Below are 11,786 nucleotides of genomic sequence, written 5' to 3' on the forward strand. Positions count from 1 at the left end.
GGACTTTGATATCTATACAAAAGCTTACACAACCTATTAGGTAACTAATTATTCATACTTTTCCTTAATTGCAGTATTATATGGTATCTACTTAACAGATTCAATTGAATTGAACATTTAAAGCACAAAGTATAAAAATGTAACATTCTTCCTTAGACATTTAGAGGTAAATTTAATTTTGATATGAACTAACTGTTCCAAATAAAAATTGTAAATACCAAAAGCAGAATTCAGCACTATGCACAATTTTAATTGTGTACAGCATTGCCAGAAGAAAGCTACTTTATACCCACATACAAGTCTCCAACTGTAATCACTATACTACTGCTAAAATCATGTAGAGGCTTTATGCAAGAAGCTAAGGACAAAGACCACATGTCATGTCAAAAAGTAAAATTAGAAGCCAACTAGAAGGAGAGTAGGAATAAGTGACTTCTTATAGCTTTTTGCTCAGCTGAAAACCTACCTCCTTTACATTTTCCCTTATAACCATCTCCAGAACTAATAAAACATGGTGTACAGTTTATGGGGTTCAGTTTATGGGATTTCTGAGAATGCCAGCTACAATTTCAAGAGTACCACCAAGTCTAATGCAGAAAATACCTACCTGGGGTTATTCTTTAATGTATTAATGAGAAACTCATGCAAATCTATGCCTGTTGAGTCTGTATACTCTTGACTGCAATCTGAAAAATAAAAACAAACACCTCCCACTCATTTATTTTATTTCAACAGTTATGATTAAGCTATACTGTAAACCAAATTTCATTTCCCAGTGACAATCTGTGAGCATATGTTCTGAAAGAATATATTCATTTGGAGTTCAGGTTAAAAAAAAAAAAAAAGTCTACTCTTGGAAGCATAGGGTGGATGTGCATGATTCCCCTATTGTGTTTCACAGAGAATGCAGAACTAAAACTAGACACTGAAAGAAAGCGTTGGTTATTTGAAAATCATGAGGTATCTTCAATGCCAATCAAGACCCTTCCACGTTCTTCCTTTAAACTACAAAGTTTAAAAATAGTTTTATCCATTGATACATCTTTGCATCACTATACAAATAGAAAATGAAGCATCGTGCCAGTGAGAATTTTATTAGCGTTAACAGACTGAAAACCCAGTGATGTCTAAGAGTGGGCAGGTAACGGTGATGCGTGACAGCAGTTAGAATTAATTTTTCAGTACTGTCGTACTGCCTAACTCAAAGGCGTGCACAGATCCCTCAAGCTGGCATGAACTGTGAGTGTTCCATTGAAGCCAACTGACAATTCACACCAGCTGCAGATCCGCACCCAGGTAGGCAATGATTATTTTTAAGAGATTACGTTGAAACTCGGTACCACTGACAAATAAAAATATTTTTTTTTAACACTTTAAATACAAAAACCAAACAAGTCATAGAAGGTGGTAATAGATGACAGATAACTAATAGTAGATGGGAATACAGGTTAAAGATCACGGGTGGATTTCCTTATGCTATTTTAGAGAAATTCTCCAAGATAGAGGAGCAATACTGAAGAGGATTACTCTGCTTCCTATATTGCACAAATGACTTGTCAGTGTATTATCATCAACAGGGATAAGAAAATTATACACACCTTTATGTATATATGTTCACACTACCATGATTCCATGATTAAGTGTTCAGAAGAATTATTTTTACACACACACAAATATATATATAATCCATCCACACCAAGGCAGTTTGGAAGGTTCCTCACTTTCAAAGCCCAGCATTTGTATGAAAAATTACTCATGCATACACATTTCATGTTCTGAATTTTCTCAATGCATGAATATATTAATATTGTGTATTTATGCACATAAAAAATGCATGCTTTTTAAAGTAATTGTAACAATTTAAATATTTCAAGTTCACCTTTTGATAACATTCTGATCTTGTTTTTTTCACTGTTTTTATCTTTTTCTTTATTTTTATCCTTTTCTTTTTCTTTCTCGGAGTCATCTTTACTAGTTTTGTCTTCTTCTTGCAAACTAGGAAAACTTGAAAGTTGTAGTTGTATTGATTCCTGTTAGGAGGAAGAAAAAAAAAAAGATAAATTCAGGGCCAGATTCAGTATAGTTCCCATGACTTTTAACCCGTGTAGATCTGCATTAAACTGTGCATAGCTAGAAAAGCTAAAGCCAGATACATTTCTTTCCTTTTTTTTCCCCCTCTCCAGGATAATAATGGCATCTTAGAGGCCAAATTCTTATTGTAGGTGAATTTCTTTCCTATTGTTTGCAATCTATAAGCTTTTATTCTACCTACGTTAAAGGTACATTATTCTCCACTTTAATAACTCTCCTCCAAGAATTGCTAGAACAGTGAAATGCATTTCATATGGGCTTTAAGCAATTCTAAAATTTAACATATATTAAATATGTGACAATGATAGATGCAACTATCCCCCCTGCCCCGCAAAAAAAAAAAAAAATTAAAAAAAAATAAATTGCAAGTTCACCTGAACTGCTTTGTACAAGAAAATGTAGCATCAGGCAGGCTGAGCTTTTGGGCTCTGACAGAAGAAGCATGCCAGCAAGTGATGAAATCAGTTGTATTCAACAGGGCTTACTAAGTTATTGGGTACTCTGTATTTAAAGACATGTGCAAACAGACCTTTAGCTTAAGGGGTGAATTCTGCACCACTATTTTCTAACAAGTTTTGGTAAGTGAAATTTTCCAAGGCATCACAAATTGTATCCTCAAACTTCAGTATTTCAGAGTCTGAATCCTTTTTGAAAGCATGCCCCAGCTTTAAAAATTACTTAAAACCAAGAATTCAAGCTGCTTCACCTTTTCTGATTTGCTTTAAGGAACTTGTTATTCCCAAGTTAACAACATTACTTTATATTGTTTTTGTTTGGACAAAATACAAATTGATACATCTTGAAAAATATAAATAATACCATGATAACCTCCAAAGAAAACAAGCTGATTGTACAAAACTTAAGGAAGCATACTTCTGTGTTGACATTTTTTGAAGAAAAAAATGGCCAACTATATGCTTTGGTGCAAAAACGCACACTTGTATTAAGCTGTGACAAAACTCCCTGATAATGCGGTATTTAATACATGAGAATCCTGCATACCCAATAAATTTCTGGTATCACATTAATGAAATCCAAATTTACCCTTAACATAGAAAATCTAAAATTGTTGAATGCTAGTAAAGTCCCTCATGGCACAATTTTTCAAAGAATACCAGCATACCAAATATATCAATATGATACTTCAAAGTAAGGGCTTTTTTGGGTGGTTTTTATTTTTATTTATTTCTAAAGTAACCAGGTCATTATGAATCCAAGTGATACTTTCAATATATTTTTTAAAAATAAACCTTAGATTTCTGGATGTGGTTGTTTGGGATTATTTTTTGTCTTTATGTGTGTGTTTTATTTGTTTGTTTTTAAATAAGTCACCACAACACATGTAAAACAAAGTCCTTACAGAACAAGATACCAGCATAAACATGCCATGGTTAGACTGGAATTGGATAGTTTCTCAGCTTAATGAAATGTGGCACAGAAGACTCAAGATGTAGTGTAGATGTACTGTAAAAGAGAAACAAAGCCCTAGAGCCCAAATTTAACCTGAAATACCATCCTTAATCCCTGCTTCTGTTAGTTCTGGATGACAATATTAGCCAAAATGTGAGTGTACAAAGGGAACAAGGGGGAACTCCTGACCTTTTGAGATAAGGATAGATAGAAAAATGTTTGCTAACCTGCTCAGTTGCTCTCAGGGGGCTAATGTTATGCCTGCTTTCTTTCACTTCAAATGGCAGTTCAATTTCTCATTCTAACCACATGTTTGGATCAACCACTGCCAAAAGACCCTGAAGGACAGCTCTGATTCCCTGCACTGCCTAGAGCAGAGTGAGTGAACCATTAGCTTTTCCAAACAGAGGAGAAAAATGTAACTGGCTGTGCCATTCTCAGGATATTAACCTTAAGCTTCACAGTGGCTGTTAAAATGCACTCATTTCATTGAAAAGAAAAAGGACAGACTTCACACATAAGCACACATATGAACATACAATACTGTCTTACATGTAACGTAATACTTATATATTGATTGCATTAGAAGAAATACACAAAAGGGCTAAAGAGTCGTGAAAGCCAACTACTGTATATTTTGTTATATTTTTATTGATTTTTCTCAATAATAAAATACAATGTTAATAAATACATCGATACAAGCTAAGTATAGTGAACAACAAAATAAATGTTCAAATTGCAGTAATACACTTATTGGTCAACAGTATAACATTAAAGGCAACATTCCTTGTAAGTAAGGACATAGTGAACCATCAGGTAAGCGTTCAAGATCAAGTAATACAGGTAAACAAGTTTTTTCCCTACACAGGGGAATGAAGGCAAGTATTCAAATATAAATACAAACATCAAGTCTGCAGTACAATCCATACTCTGTAGTTCTGGCAATGTACCATACATTCTCTGATAATTAATTTCCTGTGCTTTGTAAACCATTAAGATAAAATAATTAAAAAAATAAATAAATCCAAACTGAAAATAAGCTTTTCCTACTCTAAAGTGAAAGTAAAGCAATTAGGTTGGCACAAAACTTTCTGCACCCTTCAGCCAGTCCAAGGAGGAGATTGTAGGTCCAGCATTCCATTGCAAAGCTGAGCTGCTTTCATTAGCAAGAGGTCAGCAAGAGCAAAAATGCAATTCCTCCCTCATTAATTACACCCAGCCAACTGCATCTTTACAAAACGTATGCTGGGGTCCTGGGAGACACTTTATCTTCCATTATTGTGTCAATATGGTCAAGGAAATCCTTGCCATACCTGGTCAGATCAGGTAAGACCAGAGGCTGTGTGGCAGGAACCCCTCCTCTGCCTGGTGTTGGGGCATGACCTGGACAGGAGTTTTACCTCCAGTCTCTTGGAGGTGTTGTACAGGTCCTGAGCAGTACATTATCAGCTACCGTGTCATGCTTAGTACAAATTCTTTATATTTATATTACTCTCCTTTTCATTCTCTGTTAAACAATAGAAAATACAAATGAAAGCAGAACAAAAGCCACGCATCTTCAGCAACACATGTTAAGCTAGATGTGTATACCTTCAACAGAACAACTGATAAAATAACCTATCAACTGCATAAGCATCATGGTAGAGCAGTAGAACGTGTAGAAGTTCCCCTGCTAAACAACCTGTTTTTTGGTCTTTCAATTAAAAAATAAATAAATAGAAAAACCTCTCCATACTTATGAGCTAAGAGGAGAGCTGAATTTGTTTTATTTCAAGTCAATAGAGGAAACTATGATCAAGTACACTTAAATGTGATTTTTGTTTTTGTGCTAAGCTCACAAGAAGTCATTTCCTCAAACTCTCTCTATGGCTGATCTCATTTGCACATATCTCAAATTATATGCAGTGCTTGTGATTTTATTTTTTTTCCTTCTCAAGTCTTATTCTTAACAAGCAAACAAATATTTGATTTTTTTTACTTTTGCTTTTGGGGTTGGAGGGGGGTGGTTTGAAGCAAGTCTACAAGGACTGCCACCAGCATTAGACTCCAAGGTGAAGGGACAGAACTCTACCAGCCACTGGGAATACAACACTACCAGTACAGATAAACTCAAATACAAGCTTTTTGATACTGGAAGCTCTATACCAAGAGTTTAGTAAGAAAATGCCACTCAGTAGGAGGCACCTTTGACTCTATCAAAGTATTTTGGAGAGTGAAGGACCTGTAAATTTGATGTGACTGATATGAATTAGGGTCTGAGAGGAACCAGAAACCAGAACATAATCATAATCGTAACTGGTGCAGCCTTGAAAGAGATAGCCTTAGAGAAAAGAACATTAATTTTTTTTGATTGTTACTATTATTTTTTTTAATCTAAATTCTTTCGAATTCTTTTCCATTTGTTGAAATTTTCAGGGGGTCTGGAAAAAAAAGCAAACAACACCCTGTGACATAATGTAAAACTAGTATTTCAAAATAAAGTTCACGATAAACCAGATAACTTCATAAAAGTGTGTTTGTTGTTGGATGTAATCTTTCCCCCAATAAAGGGTAAATGCCCAATTAAGTAACATAACCATGCAACAGCAAATGGAGTTTAACCATGCAGCTAACAGCAATGACGGTAAATGTACCTGATTATCATGAAGACTTTCTGCTCCTGGGCGAGGGGATGTCTCCTCACACACAGCAAGGCTCCGGACAAGTTTTCCTTTAGCTCCTGACTGAATAAAAGAGAAAGAACACAACACAGAAAACACCTGCTGACCTCAAGTCACATAAGCTGCGCACATCAGCTATCCCTAAATATCCTGAATAACTGGTACATACCCACCCAGAAAAACCTTATCTGCTTTAGATGTGACAGATTGTAAGCAATGAGCCATTTGCCACATATGGAAGGTGGTAGTTTTCTTTTTGCTTTTAATAATTTTTGCTGCAGTTCACTTACTTCATCTAAGTCCACTAAAAACTTGGAATATTTATACCAATTCAAAGGTAATTCAACATAAAGTATAACTCAAAGGTTCTCTATTTTTTTCCTTCCAGTAACATAATACCCAAGGAATACAGACAATAAAACCTGCAAGTTTTACAGACTCGGGACTTGAAAAATTGAAAGAAGCTTCCCCCCCACACTCCAAGAAGATTCTTTCCCCACCCCACATCTCCCCAGAGAGCTAGTCAGTCTCTGCTCCTTTACAACGAGATTACACCATTAAAATCAAATTCAAACAAAAATGTAAGCTTCTAAAGCAAAATCAATTATTTTTTTTCCTTCTCCACTGACGCACTCAAATACACATGCTGCCTAACACAAGCACACCTAAGCTCAGCAGCACGAAAGCGTGATGGATAAATAAAGGGGACCCTGACATAGCTTAATCTAGAGAAACTCCTTTGCCTTTGTGCAGCAAGATTATGGGGTAAAAGGAAAGACAAAAAAAAATAAAAAATAAAAAACAAGGAAAAAAATACAACCAATTGATGAAAGGCCAACATTTCAACTGCAGACAGACATTTAATTGAAATTCTTTATCCTACCATGACACCTCATCATACAATTCCAAGCAGAGATGGGCTGTTACCTTGGATCTCTTTTTCTGCTGGTTCTGGTTTGCACCTCGTTTCTGGTTACAGAATAAAAAAAGCATAGTAGTTATCATTTCTGGGAAAAATGTGCATGACAAGAGCATTACCAATAAAATAAAGAGATCAAACCACTCCTAGAATTCTATTTTAATGAGGTGCTGATTGCAAAAACAACTTCCCCAAACCCAGTCTGGAAAACAGGGAGAACAAAGAATCACCTCTGCTCACTTTATTCATTTAAAAACATGTATAAAGAACACAAACGTTGCACAGTGATTTGCAATTTTTGCATATAATAAAAGTACAAGAAAAGGCATACTTAAGTAAATGCTCCCCCTCTCCAAATTCCTCTTAAATTGCAGTCTCCCCCTTTATTCTATATTCCATTGAGCAAAAAGGATTTAGACCCCCTCATCCGATAGTCTTCTTATTAAATTACCTTCTTAGGCTTTGCATAACTTTTTGTTGGCAGTAACACCTACAAACCAAACCACACATTAAGTAATTATTTATTAGTATTACCTGTAAATTCATGAGATCAAGGTAGTTTTCTAAATCCCCAAAGAGGGAAAACAGTCAAATATTTCACCAAGCTTTAACACAGATGTGTAGGAATTAACTTCTCAGAAAAATTAGTAACATGGACAGCAGCCTAAAGAGCTTGAAAGGTATAACAAAAATATTTATTTTATAGGAAGAGAAAAGGACCAAAATTAAAAATAAAAAAAACAGTCTAAAATTATGAAAGAAAAAAATAGACGTGTAGGCAATGGAAGAGATCATAGAAATGGAACATTAATACTTAACACAGACATTCACTTTTCGTGTCTTACCTGCAGCTCTGTCCTGGCATCGCTCAGCTTTTCCTCCTTTTCCTCTACTTCTGAGCTTTCAGATTTATTAAGGATACAGTTGTCTGGGGTCGCTTTGGAGAGGGCAGACTCCTGCTCTTTCACAGCTTCCTCTGCTGTCTCCTGGTTCAATTTACCTTGTTCAGACATTCTTCCAGACAGAAATTAAAATAACAAGATTTGGTGACCTGAAAGGTCAAGATACCACAACACAAAAACATATAAAACACCAGGAGTGAATTTTCTACTTTTTTTTTTTTTTTCTTTCCCTCAAGCAAGTCATTTTATTCCCCTTAATACACAGGCCAAACTAAGCAGCTCAGGATCTGAAAGCTACATATGCCCCAGGTGAAGTGATGTAGTGAATCAACAATATTGGGTAGCAGCAGAATTGAGCTGGGATGAACAAGCAGAGCTCCAACTTAAACAGTCTTGGAGGAAAACAGATTTAAGGTATGTCACTGGGACTCCCTGCCCAGCCCCCAGCTGCAGAGGTGCAGGCAGGGCTGGCAAGGGACCATCTGCGATGGAGTTCAGTGACGCCAGACCCATTCTGTCTTCCAGGTCACTAGCATGCTAGTGCTCCCCTCCTCTAGACCTTTCTTTTAAGAAAAAGAGAACAGTCAAAAATAAAACAAAAAGCAAGCACCAATGATACCGCGGCTTTTTAACTTTCAACCATGGCTTTTGCATATGGCAGAAGCCTGTAGCACTCACTATTGGTTAAAAAAAAAAAGAAAAAAAAAAGATGATAAAGCCAGTTGGAGAGGCAATAACATAAATAAGAAATCTAAATTTGGCAATAAAGCTCTCATGGTCAACATTTTCAGGCATCAAACTGCCAGCTCCATAATTAAAAGTCATAAGCCTCTTCTCAAACCCCACGTTGCTCTCAAGCACTGTGAAAATCCTACAGGAAGCCCTTGGCAGGTTATTTCTAATGAAGATATCTCAGCTGAACTGCATTTACTCTCAGCTCACAATAGGTTGCTGTACAGAAGCTTTAAAGGCTTTTTAAAGTTAAAGCCTGTTATTATTCCCTCTCTCTCTCTTTTTCTCTCTAGCTCCCTCTCCAAGCCTCCCCCACTTATCAACTGTCAAATGAGACTCATGAATAATTTATTCCCCCCTCCCCTCCAATCCATGTGGCTTAAGGTGCATTTTAAGAAAAACAAACAAACAAAAAAACTGCAGTAGAGAAGAGTTATTTCAGAAAGTCTTCTGCAATGTCTTTTTATGGTTTGTAATTAACACTCAACAGATCCATCATCACTTACCTCCAATTTTTTAGGCTTCTTTAAAGTGAAAAAATATAACATACTAGTGTTTTAAAACCTTACTGCTTCAAGTTTTTGCTCATCTTTTGACATAGTAAGCAAATAAAATCCTTCCTACATGATACATTAAAACACTATTTTCTTTTGAGAAGAAATATTTATTTTGCAAAATAGGAAACTACATGGTTCATAAACGAGGCAACTGGAGTATTAAGATTATAAATCAGATCACAGTAAGCCAATTCAAGCCTTGAGTTGGTCTCATTCTCCCCACCCTCCTACCCAGGAAGCGTAATGAAATTGGCTATTCTCCTGCTACAGCTGAAACCTGAAGCACTTTGCTAACATTTCAGACCATGATGAACTGCAAGACTGGGAACTGGTCTGTTGAAGGATCTTTGATTTGTTAAAGAGTTACAGTCAAGAAATGCATACAAACAATTTCTTCATGGGCACATTGTCCTGGTAGTTCATCTACATACTTACACAACATTCAAAAAACGAAACAAAACAAAACAATTACACTCATAGTTTATCAGCCACACCAAAGAAACCATTTACCTGAAAAACTGCTATAATTCCCACTGTCTTTCTAGCGTCTTCTGTTGCTCTTTGCTAGTTAAGTCCACACAAATGATCAATGACAACTTGAGTCCCATGTCCCCATTAACAGTTCAGCATGGCAATCTCCGTGCTGGTTCTTCAGAGAGTTTGACGGATCATCGTCAACCTGGAAAAGACGAAAATTAAAAAGTAATAATGATAATGATCACTGTACAGTTAAGGATGCAATAGATAGGACCAGTTTTCTAACACTAATGACCAGCTTCAAGCAAATCACTTTCACAGCTTGATCCAGCTCCACCTGTCTCAAAACTGCCTGCTTCTTCTCTAATGAAGGCTAGAGCCGGCTGTTCAAGTCATAACAGCTCCTACGCAAAGAGCTAAAATTAACAATTGCATTATGCACTGAAGATTACTCACTTCAATTGTAACCTTTTTTAGTGAATTCCAGCACTTTTCATTATAAAAAGCACATATACATATTTATATATAAGCTCATCTGTTTGCTTCAACAGAAATCAATGAGGGAATGAGCAAGAAAGACTCGACTGTTTTTAACTACAGCTTGTGCTACAATTAAAATTTCAGTATTCAAACAGGACTGAAAAAGCAGATAGATGCTTTTAGAAAGTGACTCCCTCTGCCAGGGCAGTATATTGAGGTGCTTGCTTAATAAGCTGAATAAAAGTTGAAATGGTCAAGAACAGTAGGAGGAGAAGAGAAACCCTATCCCCCCAAACACTGCCAAAAATAACTTCATTTTCAGGCTATGTGTAGGGTACATAGGAGATCTCCAGGTTATCATCGGGGAAATAAACCTGAAGAAAGAGTTGCCTCAGCAATGTGATATATGCTGCGCATCAGGCCAGCTGAAGAACTGGTCTGACAGAAAAGGAGCATTATTTTGGGACAAATCTGATTTACAAGCCATGGCTGCATGAACAAAAAATACAGATAGGAAGAAACCCACAACACTCTGCTTGCGAAGAAAAAAACCTGAAGACTGTTTCAAGTCTAATACTAGACACCTTGTTTCGGAGACACACTTGAAATTGCACCTTGTTGCAATTGCCTTGCAGTATGTTACTGTGCACAGAGGCTCACAACATGAACGTAGCTGAATTTCATGAGACAGAAAGAGAATTTAGCCATTTCACAAAAACCAGCTCCTGCTGCCTCCAGAATCTCAGGTGCATCCAGGAAAAGAGCACACAGCTCTGTACACTTCTATAAGCCTACAAACATACACAAAAGTATTTCCTTTCCTCAACATCCTTAATTTGTGCAGAGTAATACAGAATATGCCTTCCCACTTACTTTCTAGTATTTCCAACAGGGTATTTTCAGTAAATTTATCTCACTGAGAAATACACTTTAAGGATCACTATGAGAGTGCCAAAGTAACGATATGGAAAATCATGTCTAAGCAATCAAGCACATGTATAAACATGGAGCCAATATCCCCCCAAATCAAAACAGACACACAAACAAAAACAGGAAAAAAAAAAAAAAAGCAACCCAAGGAAATACAGTGTGTTACAGTTTCACCTGTAAAACAGCCAGAGTAGATAACATGCAATCAAAATCTTTCAAAACTAAACCTAGAAATAGGTAATCTGTACCAAAATCAGAAAACAAAAGATTATTTCAGGATCCTTCAGCATTACCATGTGTTACAAATTAACTGTTCATAAAGCAAACAAACAGAGCAAAACAAAAACAGGCTACAAACCGAGCAAACAAAGGGTATCAGATCCAGCAAGTGATCTGCCAAGAAGACTTCAATAAACAGCATTTCTGGTCCTGTGCTACAGATGCTCAATATAATCTTATCATGCTTTACCAAAGACATATTTGTTCATAAACTGAATTCCCCATATTGTTACACTTAAGATCTCTGATGCCAACATAATTTTTCATTGTCAATCTATGAGAAAACCACAGAATCTTAATTTAAAACTACAACAACAAATCCCATATGTTTTCCCAAGAAAAAGTGGGA

General features: G+C 36.2%; 1 protein-coding gene across 25 annotated transcripts in view; it reads right to left on the reverse strand.

Moving 5' to 3' along the window:
• Nucleotides 1–11,786, reverse strand: part of ARPP21 (cAMP regulated phosphoprotein 21) — a 213,014-nt gene that overhangs the window by 114,082 nt on the left and 87,146 nt on the right. For 23 of the 25 annotated variants that reach the window (XM_035319073.1, XM_035319075.1, XM_035319072.1 and 20 more), the window contains 6 exons: nucleotides 9,782–9,950; nucleotides 7,926–8,131; nucleotides 7,089–7,130; nucleotides 6,135–6,224; nucleotides 1,880–2,030; nucleotides 608–686 (listed from right to left, as the gene is read on the reverse strand). In XM_035319073.1, the coding sequence (XP_035174964.1) occupies nucleotides 608–686; nucleotides 1,880–2,030; nucleotides 6,135–6,224; nucleotides 7,089–7,130; nucleotides 7,926–8,093 (530 nt within the window). In that variant the 5' untranslated portion in view covers nucleotides 8,094–8,131; nucleotides 9,782–9,950. Of the gene's footprint in view, nucleotides 1–607; nucleotides 687–1,879; nucleotides 2,031–6,134; nucleotides 6,225–7,088; nucleotides 7,131–7,925; nucleotides 8,132–9,781; nucleotides 9,951–10,043; nucleotides 10,096–11,786 lie in introns of those variants that run through there. The other 2 variants (XM_035319078.1, XM_035319080.1) reach the window with 2 other exon arrangements.

The sequence above is a fragment of the Oxyura jamaicensis genome, chromosome 2 (assembly GCF_011077185.1).
Source record: "Oxyura jamaicensis isolate SHBP4307 breed ruddy duck chromosome 2, BPBGC_Ojam_1.0, whole genome shotgun sequence".
NCBI lineage: Eukaryota > Metazoa > Chordata > Aves > Anseriformes > Anatidae > Oxyura > Oxyura jamaicensis.